Here is an 18,713-nt window from a genome sequence, read left to right on the forward strand (position 1 = left end):
ACTGCTTGTCCTACTGTCACACTTTGAGGTTCTCAGTATTGTCACTCACTACACTGTGACCTCATAAGCCTTTTGACTAGATTTATTTTCAATATGGTCTTTTTAATTGTTAGATCATGCTAAATGGCCAAAACCACCAGGCCTTCATGCCTGACTCATATTACATTATAATTTACTGGACACAGTACTAGGCCACGATTCAGAAGATAAATTCTTTCCTGGCATCGTCTCCAACCACTCACTTGTTCTCTTTCTCCCTGTCTCAAATTCTTAATTGTAAAATGAGCTGAAGTTTTTGTGAAAGTGCAAGTTCTGCTTGGGAAAAGTGCTGTATAAGTGCTAGATATTATTACTGTGCAATATTTGGAAATTGTCTTGTTAAAGTGATATGATGGTGATTCTAATACCTCATTTTGAAATTGTTCCCAAAATTATGTTAGATTTGTACTTGACTCTATTACAACTTCTTATTTTTTTCCAAGGTCCTATTCCTTCCCAGGAAAAGGGAAAATAACCTGTATTTTCAAGGAGCTGCCTTTTCCAGCATGCTGAACAAAGCTCTTTAGACCACTGTTTCTTGTCCTTTACTGTCATCTCTTGTCTTCTGAATAGTCATTTCTTCCCCTCTGTAAAATCTACAAATTAATTGTGTAATATAATAATGATATTATTACAATTCTTCATCCAGGTATGGAAAAGCATTGAGAAAGTGTCTTGTGCTTGCCTTGGAGACATACCCTGTGCAAAATTTGAAGGCAGCTACGTGAGATGATCTTCCATTGCTTAAACATTATCACTTGTCCTGACTGAGAGAGATGCTGGATTTGTTTCGTCATATTGGTGACAGTCAGGGTTCTTCACTCCCACTTTTCCAGATGGGCAACCTTTTAGTAAGAACCCTAATGTGATGCACTCAAATAAGGTGATGTAACTAATTAATCCTTAGGAGAGTTAGAGAAGAGTGCTGTCCTTGAGACAAAGTCAGCTTCTGCTCCTGGTCCTTTTCCTCTTTTGGAGAACAATTCTTCTGCTAGCTTTCTTTTTTTTTTTTTTTAACTATTATTTTGCTGCTTAATAAGTAATTTCTGTCAGAAGAATGTATTCTCTGTCCAAGAATGTTATATCTATGAACACAAAAGAACTGATCTTGATACACTGTTCATCTTCTTTCTGATCCCAGAATGATAAGACTAAGATTTCCAGATGGAATTTTGTAATCTGCAGCTCTGGGATGAATTAAGCACTCACAACAGAGGTGTAACTGGACTGTATCACTGTCTTCCTATTATTCTTATAGATCAAAGAAGAGCACAAGTAGATACTTACAGTCTAAAACATTCAAAACAGATGGCTGGTTTCTTTTTGTAGAGATTTGTGCTTTTCAGCAAAACAATTGCAAAAAGGCCATCATTCATTTCTGCCAGATGAGATTATGCCAGGTCTGTGTCTTATTTTCTCTTTTGATTTGCAGCTGAACATGATCTTCTACTAGTGGCTTGGTCTTTGTAGCAAGTAGGAATTCTGCACTCAAACATTACTGTTTCTGGCCACTTCCAGGAGAGCTGTTCCTTGCAGTTTGTGTGATAGTCTGTCCTATCTCCCAGTTATTCTGAGCTCTGGCACTCATAGACAGGACAGAGACAGAGGAGAAACAGCTGCAGCCAAGCCCTTTTAGTTGTCAGTTAGGAGGAAAGAAACTGAGGGAGAGAGGAGATGAGCAATGTTACAAAAAGAATCAAGCCCAAACCTGCTTTCCAGTGTATTAACTCTGAAAATAAGCTCCAGAGAATTGTAACTAAAATAAGAACTGTAGGGGCATGTAGCCAATCTAGACACTGCGTTTTCCTGGCTGGTAAAGTTCATAATGACTGATGGACATGTCAGGATTTACAGCTCCATCCCATAGGCTCACCACGGGCTCTCCAACTACATCTGATTGTTAAAGTAACTTAGATAAGAACTACTATATGTATGTATAAATAGGTGTATTTATTCATGGGATTTTGCATTTGGATGTAGAGCAAGCAGCTCTAAAAAGACTTCGCAAAGACAGATAAACCTTCACAAGTCTTTGCTTTGAAAGTATCTTTCAGCAGGTAGAGAGCTGCAACAGCAGAATGAAGACGCAGTGTTCGAGAAGGACAAGACCAAGATTCCTATCACCTGCAGACAGGGAGGTTATAGTTCATCTGAACAGGAAAAGCACTGATTGTGTTCTCTGGTAGACTACTTAAGGATTACCTTCTGGTTTGCATTAGCAGTGGAACAGACAGCAGGGAGGCAGAAGAGCACGGCCCCTGATACATCTGCGTTGCCATGGACACGCTCTCCTGTGCATTGGTGCTGTGTTCTGCTTTCAGACAAAGGCCTGTTAGCCACTGTTTCCTTTTATCCTTTGTAATAGGAAGAAGCAATAGACAAAATACAGCACAGCAAGAAATGTGTGTACTTCCTTGTTCACTCTTGCATAGACAAGTGCTAGAAAGCTTGAATGCATTAAAAATATAAGCAGGTTGTTCTTACTTATTCTCAAGATGCTGTTTTTGTAGAGAAGGAATCAGCATAAAATCTGACTGACTCTGTGAAATCTAAACTTGCCTAGTTACATCTACAAAAGTTTGATAGAAGAATGCTATTTAAATCCACAGTGTCATGTACAAGCTGCAAACAGTTGTTAAACTGTTTTTGCTTACTGTGAGAGTCTTTTGTTTTGTTTTTTTTTCCTTGGTTATATTTTAATTGTCAGTATTATAAGTCTGACTACCCAGTTTCACAGATTCCTATAATTTAATTTATTATTCAAAAATTTAACCTGGTAACTAACACAACTTACAGGGATGAAGTGTTCAAATGAAGGAGATTTTAATAATGAAAGTGCAGATTTTAGGTTCTCTTGATACCATCCTGTTTTGCTCCAGAACTAAGCTGGATTCCCAAAAAATATTGAAGGAAAAAACCCCTTAGACAAATAAAGCAGCATTTCGGTTTGTATGTTTTGATCTCAGGAAGCCACAGATTCCTCTCCAGTGTCCCAGGAAGAGGGAAGAGGCCTGTGGACTGTCACAGAAGAAAGAGGTGGGAGGTGTGCGCAGTGCAGTCAGTCGTATTTAGGGGTAAGAGACTGAGCGAGTGCCGTTGCTTTTGAAAGTAAGGGACTGAGGAAACAGGCAAAATTCAGGCTGTGTGCAAACACCCCCTTCTGCTCTGCTGAGGTATCCTATTCCTGAGAGTTCATTTCCCCCTTGGTCCAGTTACAAGCCCCTCACATCAGTATGTCAGCTCTGATCTCCAGCAGTCCCTGCTGTTCCTCACGTGGTTCCCTGCCAACTTTGCTCCGCAGCCCACGTAAGTGAAAGTTGCCAGTGTCATGGAAAGCACTTCTGGATTTCTTAGGTATAAAAATATTTTAGAACTACTTGCTCTTTTTCAGTGCTTTAGGAACCCTACCAACCCCCTGCAATTCTCTGCTTCACCTACATGATGGGGAAAATATTTTATTTAAACAGAGGGAGCTAATGACAAAACTCCTTTCCCTGGTTTGTGTTTTCTCTGTTCTTTTTTTCTGGTCTGGATTTTTCCCAAGGTGAAGAGGGTGAACTCTGGAAATCATTAATCCATGGGATTTGTTCATGGTGTATAAAAATTTCAGAAATAATTTGCTATATAAGAATGATTTCCTAATTGATTCTGTCAGAAAGGAACTGAGTAAGACAGCTCTGTCAAAATAGCCAGAATCTCTTTTAGCTCCTCACGTATATTGTTCTAGTTTATGAGGAGAAAATTATGAAGGTTAGAGTTAAATCGTTTTTTTGGGTTTTTGTCTTTAAAACAAATCTAAAGAATATTGAGCCTGTCCTTGAGCTTTTTTATTGGGATCTTCTGAAGAAACCAAGTATCTCTGTGCATCGGTGAACCGAGCTGAACTGAACTGAGGTCAAGATGTGTCTTTTTGAGAACTTTCTTCTGTTTCCATTTAAAATAATGAAGGGAAGACATCAGTGATAAATTGCTCTGAATTTGGGAAAGCTTTGCACATTCTGAGCCAAATTCATGCCTCATAAAACTCCATTGCATTCAGTGGTTACAAGATTATTGTTGAACCCTTGTGTTTGTTGCAAAACAAACACAAATGGTCTGAGCAAGAGGGCATAATTCAATTTGCTATGCAGATATTTCCAGACCATGTCACTCAGTATCTTAGCTTATTTCTGGATCTCCCAATGTAAGATATTTAGCTATATAGGCAAAATATTCTTATCTGGCAATACCTATAATAAAACCCAGATACAGGGAGGTATACAGAGATTTGTCAGGTCCTTTTGAAATAATTTCGTTTTAACAACCTTATGTGCTTACACAATCTTTGGCCCCATCTTCTCCTGTGTAATGGTACTTGGGAAGTAGGTTTTGTTGGGTAGTATAGTTGCAACTGTGTGTAACAAAGTTTGAAAATCATTTTCCATGCTCACATGACAGATGTGATTGATAGGAGTTAAAGGACGACCTGCACTGTGTTTCCAAACGTATTGGTTACGTTCAGTCTGAAGTTTTGAGGAGACGTTTGGTGGTGCTTTGGGCTTCTGCTTGGATTTTTTTCGGAATTCCTTCTTTATTTATGCTGTGCAGGATTTACAGTGAACACTCATGGTGTCTAGACCAGGCTGGCAAGCTAGATTGTTTCTCAAATTACTTAATTCCTTGGAAACTTTCAGATTCATTCCACCTACACTTCTTTGTAACACTTCTAATACAAAACCACTGTCATTTTTACCTCACGTTGTTTACTTTGACACTTGAGATTACTTGTGAGTTCTACTTTATTTTCTTCTTGATGTAGCTGTACTTCCAGGGATTTTTTTTTCTCACAAATATTTAGAGATTTAGGGGTAAGTTAAGAAAAATGACTGAATTATTTGATTGCAAAATGAAGACCACTCACCAGCATCACTCTGCCCTTCAGGGTTCTGTAGTGGATATATACACACAGAGCGTGTGCAGGCAGGGTAATTAGGCTAATGGGGGGTATGACAGCAGTCCTGCCAGTGCCAAATGTACATATGGCACTTTATATTGCCCTTGCTGTGTCAGAAGATGTTATTTTCTCCTTTTTTTTTTTTTTTTAAAGATAACTGCTGTTGATCCATGATCAACCTGCACACTGGTGCTTATTCTGACGAGTAAGGCAAGTTGTATAGGGAGATAACTTTTGCCAAGGCCAGCTGATGCAGTTGCAAAGCAGACAGGCTTTTAGGGGTGTCTGTAAGACTTCATTTCAAAATGGCAGCTGCAGATTTTTAAAGTAGAAATTTAGAAGGTATTCTCTGAAATTAGTAAAGTTAATTACTTTCTGCAAAAGAAAAGTGGTCGCTTCCTTCAGAGAAAAAGGGATTGTTAGCAGGGAGAAAGGTGACTGGGTCATTAACCCTTCTGCCTGGAGAAGACATAATTTAAAGCTGGTGTTGTGGTGAATTGCACATTGATTACATTCATTCTTTATTCTCCAGATGTCTGTGGACATTTGCTGGTTTTCTTTTTCAAATAACCACCGATGTATTTTTGCATATTTCCAGTAGACACTGCTGTGTATCTATATGTATTTAAATGCAGAGACTTAGCATATAAAACTTTAAATTCAGTTACCCATATTTCAGCTTACCATTATCCAGCAACAGCAGGACTACCACTGAAGAAGCAGTATCATTTCATTCTAAAGATTTTTTGCCCCAATGACTTCTGAAACTAGTTAGATTCACATTTGTCATACTCAAAGATTAAAAAAGAAAAGTACGAAATCGCAAAAAGCTGAACATATTGTTTGCAAGTTGCATTTGAAATATGTTGACAAAAGTCTTTATTACTTGGTTGAGGTGGTTTGGGTTTGCATGAGGGATTTGTCAGGCATTTCACGTTTCTGCCTCAGAGTTGTAGTGATTGCCTTTTTTAGTCAAACATTGTCAAACTTAGCTGGCCATTAGCAATATTCTGAAGTTGAGGGTACATTAAGCAGACTTCATTCCATGCATTGATGAGGATGGCCTAAACCTATCAGGGCAATTAATGAATGAGGGCTGCTTTAGAAGATATTCCTGGGTTTGGTCTGTTTACCCGTTGTTTTCCTAGAAAGCTCTGCAGCTCTGAGCTGATCATGAGAACGCGATGTGGGTTATGAATCCAGCACTGCCCTGCTTTTGCACTTAGCAAATGCTCTTACACCCTCTTGAGATAAGGCAGTGGCAGCTCTGCTGTGTGGGAAGCACAGTGCCTCTTGCTAAGTGGCCAGTTCAAATTAGATATGGCAGGAACGCAGATATAAGGGCACTTCCTACTTGACTGGCAGCGTTTAATGGATCCCAAGTGAGAGGAATGATTGCTCTGTGAACAGCTTTGGGAGGGCTGCTAGTTAAGAACTTTCACACGCCTCATTTGGCCTGTTTCCAGCTCGAGGTAAGAGGGGGAAGGGTACAGGAAGAATGTGCTTCGAAAGGGGGCTTATCCCTGAGCAGTCAGATTCAACTGTTCTATGATAATCTTCCATTCTTGCTTGCTAGACTAGATAGCTCTGCTTTCTCTTCATCAAGGAGGGTTTCTGTTCACAAACAATAGCCAGGAAGGTTGTCCAGTCAGATTTTTTTCAAACTGGAATCTGCACATCTGATGGATGTTCAATAGACTGGTATCTGAAAAGAATACAAGGCAGCTACTACATTGATTAGACAGCAGTTATTAGACATTGACTATTACGTTTTTATAGAGCACTATTTTCTTGAAAAGTGATACTCCATCATTTTACCCTCTGTGGGCAAACCAAATAGTAAGAAAGATAGGAAAGACATCAGTTAAATTAGAAGCATCACTGGTTTTCACCTGCACAGGCAGTACACTTTCAGATCATAATCTTGGTAACACACGCTGTATGAAATTGGCCTATACAGTGCAAATTCAGTAACTAATCAAGGCTGATGGACGTAATTGGCTAAAGGCAGTTTTGCTTGGTGATGGAAGTGAAATGTAACTGTGTTGATTCTATTAAAGTATCCCTTCCTATTGCCTTGTATACAGGACAGCAGAGTATTCTGCCCTGCTGCAGTTTGCAGTCCCTGATTCACAGAATGGTAAGGTTGGAAGGGACCACAGTGGGTCATCAGGTCCAACCCCCTGCTAGAGCAGGAACACCCCAGAGCACATGGCACAGGATTGCATCCAGAGGGTTCCTGAATGTCTCCAGTGAGGGAGACTCCACACCCCCTCTGGACATTCTGTTCCAGTGCTTGGTCACCTGCACACGAAAGAAGTTCTTCCTCCTGTTCAGGTGGAACTTCCTGTGCATCAGTTTCTGCCCATTGCCCCTTGTCCTATTGCTCAGCACCACGAGAAAGAGCCTGGTCCATGCTCTGACACCCTTCCTTTAGATACTTAGACACTGATGAGATCCTCTCTCAGTTGCTTCTTCTCGAGGCTGAACGGGCCCAGCTCCCTCAGCCTGTCCTTACAAGAGAGATGCTCCAGTCCCTTCAACATCTTTGTCACCCTCTGGTGGACCCACTCCAGGAGCTCTGTGTCTCTCTTGTCCTGAGGAGCCCAGAACTGGGTACAGCACTCAGGTGTGGCCTCACCAGGGCTGAGTAGAGGGGCAGGATCACTTCCCTTGACCTGCTGTAAATGCTTTTCCTTACTGACCCCAAGATACTCTTGGCCACAAGGACACACTGCTGGCTCACGGACAGCTTGCTGTCCACCAGGACCCCCAGGTCCTTCTCTGCAGAGCTGCTTCCCAGCAGGTCAGCCCCAGCCTGTGCTGGTACATGGGGTTATTCTTCCCCAGGTACAGGATCCTTTGCTCATGCCTTTCCTGAATTTCAGACAGTTCTTCCCTGCCCATCTCTCCAACCTGTCGAAGTCCCTCTGAAGGCTTACACAGCTCTCTGGGGTATTGGCCACTCCTGCCAGCTTTGTGTCATCAGTGAACTTGCTGAGAAGGCATCTGCCTCTTCATCCAAGTCATTGATGAATAAGTTAAATAATACTGGGCCCAGTACTGACCCTTGTAATAGGCTTCCAGGCAGACCCTGTGCCACTAATTACAGCCCTCTGGGATCTGCCCTTCAGCCAGTTCTCCAACCACCTCCTTATCCACTCACCCCCTCCTGATATAACAGAGCATTATTTTATATGTGTGTTTATGTCTGCAAACAGAGGTTGCCCCAAGGCTGCCCACAGCACTGGGGATTTTAATAAAGCACGTGAGCTCACTCTCTCTCTTGCAGGTTTCTTGCCTGTCTCCTGTCCTGTGGCTGCCGTGTGGCTGTGGCACCACCCTGATGTGCGGGTGTAGGCTGCTGAGCACAGCTGAGCTTGGCAGGACACAGAGCCTGACATGAGTTAGCTGCTTAGCCATGCCTCTCAGATCCTCATGCTCTACAGAAACTAATCCATGTAAAACAGTGTTAGAAACAAAATAAGTGAGCCCTGACAGCCTTATTAAAAGGGGTCGAAGCCAGAGTCTTTGTTGAAAGTAATGCCAGCACCCTGTTTTGTTGACTCGGAGATTATCTCACTCCTTATTCATTAGCAGGGTCAGAGGTGTCCTATTGAAAAGATATCCCCAACCCACTAACAAACAGCAGGTGCAGCCTCTGCCTGGGAACACGAACAGAAATTGCCAAGACTTTGGCAAGGCTTCCCAGCTCTCCCTGCCCAGCACCTCATTTTATGGAAAGGAGGCCCTAAGCCCAGTTCTTCTCTAATTTTTCATCAGCTGCAAACCTTAGAGGTTTGCGTTACTGCGGTTTTGAATACGTGCCCACAAACATCTAGAACAAACGAAGCAGTATTCTTGTGGAAGGTCATAGTGAGGGATGCCCAGCAGGTATTTATGCACTTGAGCTCTATATTTTTGTAAAAAAAAGAAAAATGGTTCTTCAGATACTTTTTATGGGAAGGGGATGACTCTAGTTTGGATTGCATTGAGGAATGATGATTAGATTCAGATTGGGTAAAGTATAACAAAATAAAATAGTACTTTATTAAAGTCCTAAGATTTCAGTTTTTTAGTTTATTATATAGAATCTGGCTTGTTTCATAAAAGTCATTGCCTTTTCAAAACTATAGACAACTATACCTTAACTATGTAAAAGATTCTAAAATAATTAAACTTTTACTTTCTGGTGAAGATATGTGTATATCCAATTTCTACAGTAGAGATGCATTCATCTTAGAATTGTTGTGTTTTGGCATCATTTGAAACTATTCTCTTTAGAACATGTTTATTGCATACTTAATTTACAATGAAATGTTTATTGGCAAAACAAACTAAAAATCTATATTGCTGTTGCCTTAGTTATGGACAGACCCCTTTTATCAGAAAAATCTTTTTTTGTTGATGTAGTTAAACTGGATAATCAGTAGAGTTAATGCATTCAGTTTAATATTGTTTCATTTTTCACCCAGTCGTCCTTATTTCCCAAACTAATCGCACAGCTGTCATCACTCCACCCCTTCCCCCAGTGTCCTTGGTTCCTTTCTGGGTGGGTTGGTACGTTATGGAGCAGGAGTACGGGGGAAAGAGTGTTAAGGTTTCTTCCCCTGTGAAGCTGAACAAGATTGTAACTTAGATGCTGATCTTTGCCTTCATCACTGCTTGGGTCTCAGGCTGTGCCTCACTGGCTCTGCTCTCTTATTTCAGATAATTCAGCCCCTCTTAGAACTTGACCAGAACCGCAGCAAGTTGAAGCTGTACATCGGCCATCTGACAGCCCTCTGCCACGACCGCGACCCCCTGATTCTGCGTGGACTCACCCCGCCTGCTTCCTACCACCTGGATGATGACCAGGCAGCTTGGGAGAAGGAGCTGCAGAAGATGACCCAGGAGCAGGTGAGTTTGTGGTCTCAAGTTCTGAACAAGGACCTGAACTTGCTGATTTAGGCTTTACTGATGTGCCACACCAAAAAGTTGTGAAACCATGCTGTAAGTGGTGAAAGCAGGTCGCAAAGATGAACTCTTCAGCTGATAAAAGGAGTCAGTAAATTTTTTAATCACTGCCTTGTAATATTTATTATGGAATTTCATCTGTTCTTTTATCCGTACTTGAGGCCGTGCATCTACACACTCATGGAAGATCAAACTGCAAGATACCCCTTTTGCCATGTTTTAACTATTAACAAATTTTATCTGCTCTCTATAATTTAATGTAGTCATCAGGGTCTTAAATCTTACTTTAATTACATAAACCATTTATATTTTGACACATTTTTATGAGTCTCTTTATATAAGTGAATGCACTGTCCTTACCTGCTCTTACAGAATATTCTGCCAATAATTTCTACTGCTTACCACCTTACCTGCATATCTGAATCAAGATTTGCACTCAGTGTGCTGGATGTGATACAGCCATGCTTATAGACACACACAGTGACTTCAGAAACCCAACTGTATATTTCCAGGAGTTTTGGAATACAGATCTGAAAGGGTTTCATACGAGTTTGTCTGATGAAGTCTCCACAAGAGATTGTCCATCCAGTTATAAATCAGCTACTGAAATAATCTTTGTTTCTCCCACCTCTGGTAATGTCTTGCCTTCCTTACTCCCTTCATTGGCAGTTTTTTCTCTCTTGTTTTTGGACTATAATTCACCATTCCATACAACTATTTTTCTAATTCCTTCCTATTTCTCTTTTCAATTTTTTTTTATTTTACTATTTTAGTCCTGTATTACTGCATGCCTTTTTTTTTTTGTTAAACTACTACAAGGAACTTGTAGCAGAACTAAATGTGACCAGTTTTATCTTTTTAACCCTAACTTTGGATTATAATGCCAAGCCTTTCACTATTCACTTCCATATGTGTTATACCAAACGCTGTCCAGTGTGCACACAAGCTAGTGTAAGGCCTATATAGTTAAAAGGGGATTTGTGGGTCAGTGAACATATCTTGAGCTTATCTCGAACACTTCAGCTCTGGTTTTCTTTCTTTGTGATTTTAAAGCTAACTTCCTTGAACTTTCAATTCAAGACTGAATTTTGATTCAAAAATTGGAGAGGGCAGCCAAATTGCAGGAAACCAACAGAAGCATGTCTGAAAATTCAGAAAGAGCAGACCTCTGGAGATAAATACACCTGTAACAGGGCCAAGATTGTACAAGACAGCCATTCTCTCTCTTTGTGCCTGTCTTCATACATTTACTGATTCAGCATGTGCTGGGTGCCTCCCTCGATATCTCCATTTGCCTCTATAGGCATGACACATTCCTTTTCCCTTCAGAGCCTCCTGGGTTCTGTAATCACTGATACAGGATTAAAACTTTTTCAGTTTAATGCATGCCATCCTCCTCTATTAAAGCCTTACAACTCCTATGTTATAAATCAAAACATGGGGCATATTCTTTTGAACCACCTTGTCTGTCAGATTGGGATGAAGCAGTGGGTGACAAGCCTGTAGCATGGATGGGAGGCACCTCTAAAAACAAGAGTGGATATAGGCAAAGTTTGGATATCCCTGAAATAAATTGCCTCATTACTGTGGTGGTCTTTGTTTACAATCAGGATCTGTGGGGACAGGTGCTATTTGCTATTTGATCAAGAGATGTGGGTAAAGAAAATTGGAAAGGTTTTCTTTGTCAAGTTCTTCTGAATAGTCAGCCCAAAAATAATATTTCCCATGTAAACTTTGCTAGTCCATTAGCAACATCTATGGGTTAAACAGTAAAGAAAGCATTGTGAGAAACTGTGAGAAAAGGGAATTACCTCAGTTTTCTGGAGAAGAGAAGAAAATTCTTTTCCTATCCTCTCACGTTATTGTCTTAATTCTGCACTGCTGTCACCGCAGTTGTTTAAAGTTACTTCTCCATTCATGATTCCCAAGCATAGCTAACGTCAGCTAACATAAAATGTAGCTGTCCCTTCTGCTTTCCCATACTCACTCAGATGGTATTTAAGAAGCGTCAGTTGCAGAACACAGACTAATGATATATTTCAATTTACAAAGCAGACTTTTCATTTAAGCCATGGAGCTTTTCTGTTTCTAGCTGCAGAGTTTCCTTTGTGCTTAAAGTATTCCCAGGGGGGGTGGGAATCAGTTCTCCAGATTTGCAGAAGCCCATCACAGAATACCCATTTTGCATCTTTGGAATTTTAATGAGTTTTGTAAATTACTTCAAATCCAGTGCATTAAATTCACTCCTGTCCCTTCTAATATGATCTTCTGTAGATAATGCTTCACAAGCCTCAGTGGGAAAAAATTAATCCTCTTGAATGTTAAGAAGTGCTAACATGATTAGGGAGGATACATTTAACCAACACCAATAATATTTAAGAGTGATGCCAACATCCCCACTTCTCACCAATGAGATTACCTAGTTTGGTTTGGCTCTTTTGGGTTTTTTTTTATAAATAGTTAAGAATTCCTTTTCATACTGCTGCTTTTGGAGCTGTTATTTCCCACTGCAGCTTTATTGACAGAGGTTGGTTTGCTAAGTTTCATCATGGCTGATATATTTGGTAGACCTTTCATGCCTGCTGGGGAGGCTCAGGTACCAGTAGTAGGAGTTTTCTGTGGCTTCTTTTGGTAGATACAACTGGTATATGAAGTAGATTTAACCTTTTCACTCTTCCAGTGCATTCATGGTGACCCACAGAAACTAATGTACAAATAGTTGTTGGGAAAGTGTCTGCCAGCATCAATACCATGGATCTAACGGGGATTTGTTGCCACATAAATAATTTTGTAGTCTCAAAGTTTGACTGATAATTGGTGCCTCTTATCTATAATAGTGTCTTGACACTACCATTAAGTTCAGTGGTGATCCTTAGTGACTTCAACTGATTACAGAATATGCTGAGTTGGAAAGGACCCACAAGGATCATCGAGTCCAACTCAGCCCTGCACAAGACATTCCCAAGAATCACAGCAGGTGCCTGAGAGCATTATCCAAACACTTCTTGAACTCTGTCAGGCTTGGGGCTGTGACCACTGCCCTGGGGAAGATTGTAATCAAGCTGTGGGGGCAAGATGCTGTATCATTCTTTGTTGGCATTTTATCAAAGACATGTTGTAAGGCTGACTTAGTGTAGTAAAATTTTGGTACATTTAATGTAGAACTGAAGCCAGTACTTAGGAGTATATGGTGTCTCAAAACCTAATCTAAAATAATACACTAGACTAAGTTGTGGACAGTAAAGAATCTAAAGTGCTCAGAACCATGTCATTAAATTATTCCTATGGTGGAAAATATCCCTTTGAGTCAGTTCTGACCCAGTGTCCCCAAATAAGCTAGCCAGTACTGTTTCAGGAACTGTCCTCAACCAGCTCATGTCCTATTTGACTTTTCTTATTAAAAAACTGAAGTTACCAGAAGGAAAGAGGAATGTTCCAAGTCTTGACACTAAGAAATAGAAATTCCATTCATTCATTATAAATAATTGCATTATCTTAGCAATTTCTATTAAATACCATATTTTCTTTCACTTTGTCCTAGAGGTATCATTATGTTAATATCCTTGAGCTCTGTGGAACTACTGCTCCGTTTCATGTTTCAGATAGTTGCCTGTAAGTGCGGGATTTTAGTCCTCTATGAAAGGAAATGGCATTAAGAACGTAATTATATGGTCCACATTTTTATTTAGAGTTTGGGTTTTGTTTTGCTCTTATCTGTACAAAAGAAAAGAGTGGAGTGGAAACTGGAATTTGCTGGAAATCCTTGCTTAAGTGTGTCAGAGGTGGTGCACTGCGCTGGGGCTGAGGCAGCAGTGTGAGAAGGTAAAAAGAGCCAACAGAACGGAACACCCAGTTATTAGAAGCAGGCAGCAGTGTTTGATTCATTAATAGCTTAAGGGCTATCAGAAGTGTTTCTTAGCACCTCAAATCCAGCTGTAAACGTGCAGAACCTCGTCTTATGGAGAATTTCTTATTTTCAATAGGTCCTGCAGTGACATTCGGAAAAAATATTTCTTCCAACAGAAAATCTATACAATGAAAATAATTTCCTTAACCCTAGGAGTAGGAGGCATTTTTCTCCCTGGCTCCCTGGAATCAGAGGCTCTTTCCAGCCATGTCCAGCACGTCCTGGCTTCCTCAGGCTGCTGGGGGTCCTGCCAACTTCTGGCCCCAAGCACCAGTTCCTTCTCTGCACAATCGACCACTCCTTCCCCAGAGGTGTTTCTGGCAGCATTTGCAGTGTGACCTGGGCATCAGCAGCAGTCTTGGAGACCTGGGCAGGTGCATTTCCATCAGAGGCTCTCTCTGAAGTCACCTGCTGTGGGAGCTTGTCTCACCCCACTACCAACAGTGTTGCACCTGTGGCTGCTTCGCTGTGAGTTACAGAGAGAGGCACTTCTGAAAAATCTTTATGATCATCAAAGAGCCTTTGTAGTGCCGAAAGGTTGTCTTCCCTCTCCCTGTGCACCAGCTTCAGCCAAAGCACAGACCTGCCAGGGATTCCTGCTTACTAATCCTCTCCCAAGAAATCAGCAATGTCTTTTCTGCTCAGGTGCCCGAAGCAGAGGAAGGAAAAAGGTGATAATGTCACTTCACTGTGTCGGTCACAACCTGCTGTGTCAGCTAAATAGTTCTGGCTTGGTTCCAAGGACCATAATGTGCCTTGCACTTAATTCACATTTCAGTCTCCACAGAGCAATGCTAAGCTTTTCATACGAAAGGACACCAGACCTCGTATCTGTAGCTGTCAAATTTCATTTTAAAATTGCATATTTGATTGCTAAATTCTGAAAATGTTCAACACATATTTTGATTTGTTATACAAACAATATTGCAAGTGGGATAAACTTTACTCTAAATTACAAGTAGCCATTTTATAAACATCCTGTGTACTTCTTTGTTCAGATTCTGCTTGTGTTCTTCTGTGTCATCTATGAGGAATTACTCAACTTACTTAGTTTCTGTAAAGAAATTGCTATGATTTGCATTTAGTCATTCTAAATTACTCTATTACTTCAGAGTTTACCCTTGTCTTCCTTCTCTGACTGCTCTTCTATTAGCTTGTTATCTTCCCCCCCCTTGATTTATGTCATTTATTTTTAATTTGTAATCTTACGGGAATGCATAATGTATTTTAAAGTTAAACAGTCCACTTCTGGTCTCTGTTAGAAGTTAGAAGTAATAATTGCAACAATTTATATCCTTCTTCATGTGCAAATCTGCTTCCTGAGTTTGGTTGAGAAAGCAATGGATATGGGAACTCTCTAAAACTGTTCCATTTTAAAGCATTTTAAACTTTCATATTTAATGTTTTGGGTGAGGATGAGAACAGTGTCATAGTTCTTAAATACTGGTTAAAATCACAAACATTATCTGTAAGTTAGCCACATCCATAACATCATTCATTTTTATTTGTCCATGAAATTGCTGATATTAATTAAAATACACACTATCAATCAGGAACATTAACAATTCCTAACTTGAAAAGAGATATATAACCAAGCAGAATGGATATTTTAGTAAGACCAGACTGTTTCATTTGAAATCTTACTTTAATTTTTAAATGCATGTTTTTAAAATACTTTGAAAAAGCGAACATAAACCCCACATTTCCAGATAGAGCAGAAATATTTAAGGGTTTACATTAAAACTTTTTCTCTTTTTGTTTTTGAAGTTTGTCAGACTGGATTTCCACACTCGTAACCCTTTCTTTTGGCCCTTTCATAGGTATATAGTTGAGAAATAAAGGTTTATATCTAATTGGCTCTCACTGCTTCAAACACACATATTTACACTGGTTTGTCTGGGCAGGTGCAAAAACTCTTGACCATTTGCCTGAGGTACAGTGAAGTTTAACTTATTTTGGGACAAAACAAAGGTTTAGATTAAATCAGTGTAATTTCTTATTGATGCTTACTTCTGTTACTTTAAGCTCGAAATGTATTTTTCAGACTAACCATAACCTGATCCAGAAACACTTGAACTTTGGAAAAACATAATTCTATATCCCAGTATTGCATCCTTATAGAAGTTCTCCACTAACTTTCTTTTTGTGCTGCTCTACAAGCACGTCATATTCTGTGTTCAGGTTTACTGTCCATAGCCCAAGATGAGATACCAGTTTATCTGTGTTTGCCTTTTTTCATCAGTGTTTTTGTGGAATTGTTAACGAGGCAAAAATCACACTGGGGGGTGTAAATAAATATTAAGGAATCTTAGCTTAATTTTGCCTTGTTTGCATCATGGGAAAAGCAGAGGCCACGAAGGTTCTGTGGAGCAGCACCACAGTTCACCCAGTGTGCATATAAAACCATAGCATCCTATTTCTTAACTATGAAGTTATCTTCATATGTATTGTTCCTATGACTCTGAATGTCAACTAATAGTTAAATAAGTTCTGAAGTATCTTGGAACAGAGAAGCTAAATTAATGGTGAATTGTTAGGGGTTTTTTTTCAGTGATGGAGTTTAACTATAAATGGAAAAGTATTCCTATCATGCCTTGCTCTAAGCCCAGGAAGGAAGGCAGCAGTGCTGAAAAGTGTCTGAATCTATTGCAGATTATCTGCAAGCTGTCTTTCCCCTGAGATGCTGAAGGCCATTTCTGTTCTTCTGTCCAAAGATAAATACTATGAAGCACTTCAGGGGTCCTTGCTGTCCTTTTCTTTCTGAGCTGTCTATTCTTACTTGTCATCAACTAGACAAAAAACAATCTGGCTTTGCCTTCTCATTTTTGATCATTTCTATGAGGCAAGTATGTGAATCTCCTCATATCCTCAGCTGGGAATGCCAACAAAAAAGGATTGTTCACATTTCTTTATTTTCATAGAAAAATGGCATGGGGAAGGTAACACCATGTCAGCTTGCATTCACAAGAGGAAAATCTAGGCAACCAGGAGCAGAAGTGATATTAATACTTTTAGAGAAACTTCCCTAAAATTTGGACTTCCAAACATGCAGGTGAATCAAGTTACGGCACTGAGAACTGGATGCTCCCCATTAAGGCCTTTCCTGATGGAGGACTGACGTGTGCTGCTCCCAGCTGCTTCCGAGAGGAGTGACGTCAGTGGAGATGATAGCCATGATCTAGAAATGCTGCCACCAGCCGTATAGCCAGTTAAGATGTCTTTGTTGAAGTAGGAATCACATTATTAAATCTAGCTGTTCTGAAGCTAGCAAACTCAACTCAAGGCTATCATTGCTATTTTTCCAAGAGGGTTTCATCACAGACATCTGCCAGCCAGCTGTGTAGACTTTCTGTCTGTGCTAATTTGCAAAGTATTGTTGCTGGCCTTCAGCATTCAAAGCCATCTCCGTTTGGACTCTTGATGGTCAAAATCTCTTTTCTTGGAAATATTTTCTTCCTCTGGTTGAGTTGGTTACTTTTGTTTGATTGCATTTGATTTATTAGCTTTAGCATGAACTTACTTTGTTGGGCTTATCTTGATTTTATAAGGAATCTCATAAATACATAAATGCTGACTAGTAGAGCAAGAAACTGAGACTTCACTGATGTTGCAGTGTTGCCCCACTGAAGACAACATCCTGAAGGACTGTCCCTTGTCCACCAGCCTTCTTTCAGTTTTGAAGTTCAGTCTCTTTGAGGTGCTTTTATATTTCATTAATTTAATTGCTTTGTCCTTTTCTGGCACTTCACCTGGAGGATTTGGTTGAAAGGCCAGGATGAGGGATGCTGGCTGGGCAGGTGGTGGTGGTGCAGGACCTCTGCTTTCCCTGCTAACACTGCCCTCTCCTGGTGCTCCTCCTGTGGACTGAGAGTTCAGGACCCTTGCAGGTGCCAGGTAAGAAAAGGAGAATGATAATGTTGGCCGTTTCTCCTGTTGCTTGCTCTCTCCCAACCCATGGCCTCCCACCCTTCTGATGGATGGCACCGTGAAATCTCTGTGCTGGCCCAGGAAGCCACAAGGTAGCCCTGTCTCAGAGTTCAAGGCTCAGAGCATTCCTGGGAGCACACCAGTGGTGAGGTGGTTTGCAGGCTGCTGGAACTGGGGCCACTCGAATCGTTGGGATCTCACCAGGCTCAGCAACCCGAGACTCTGAGGTAGTCCCTGAATCCCAGTCCCCTGGCTTTTAATATGCAGCACTACTCCTGCCTGGTTGTTCTGACCCTCTCAATCCTGCTTGCTGACTGGACCTTTCCTAGGCTTATCCATCCATTGCAAGTTCCTGACTAATACCTCTGCCAGGCTACTGGAACCAGGCTAATCAGCCATCCACAGCCTGCCGTTCCTGAGCCATTAGGGGTTACTGCTGAGTCGCCCCTTCTCCCCCGAGAGCCCTTCCAGAGCCCGGAGTGCTCCCCTCCCTCTCGTTTTCCCCACTTCCCCGGCTCATGGCACTCCACAGAGCAGGATCAGGTTGCTTTTGCATTGTGATTCTTGGCAGGAGCCCCTCTCGGATTCCTATGGCTGTTCTGTGAGTACAGCAGCCAGTAGGAACAAAGCACATAAGGACACATTAAACTAACATTCAGCACGCAAAGCCCCAATAATTTACTGTATGCTACCCTGCCTAGTAAAGGGAACAGTGTAGCATGCTTGCCCTTTTAATTTCCTTTCTCACACTTCTGTCTATAGAAGCCTGCACCATAGCTTCCTTAAAAAGCATTTTTATTTATTCTATAGTTGTTCTTAAGCTGTTTGTTTTTATGCAGTGCTTCTTGCAGAAACAATCTGCTGTGCTTTGTTTGATACTATCACTAAACAGAGACATGCTGTTGTATCTGATTAGAATTTTAATTGTAGAAATCTAACCTTTGCCACTGC

General features: G+C 40.7%; 1 protein-coding gene across 13 annotated transcripts in view; it reads left to right on the forward strand.

Annotated features, from left to right (window-relative positions):
- ERC1 (ELKS/RAB6-interacting/CAST family member 1) overlaps positions 1-18,713 on the forward strand; it is a 283,730-nt gene that overhangs the window by 256,650 nt on the left and 8,367 nt on the right. For 11 of the 13 annotated variants that reach the window (XM_048300324.1, XM_048300335.1, XM_048300327.1 and 8 more), the window contains one exon: positions 9,683-9,871. In XM_048300324.1, the coding sequence (XP_048156281.1) occupies positions 9,683-9,871 (189 nt within the window). Of the gene's footprint in view, positions 1-9,682; positions 9,872-18,713 lie in introns of those variants that run through there. The other 2 variants (XM_048300336.1, XM_048300337.1) reach the window with 1 other exon arrangement.

The sequence above is a fragment of the Corvus hawaiiensis genome, chromosome 4, assembly GCF_020740725.1.
Source record: "Corvus hawaiiensis isolate bCorHaw1 chromosome 4, bCorHaw1.pri.cur, whole genome shotgun sequence".
NCBI lineage: Eukaryota > Metazoa > Chordata > Aves > Passeriformes > Corvidae > Corvus > Corvus hawaiiensis.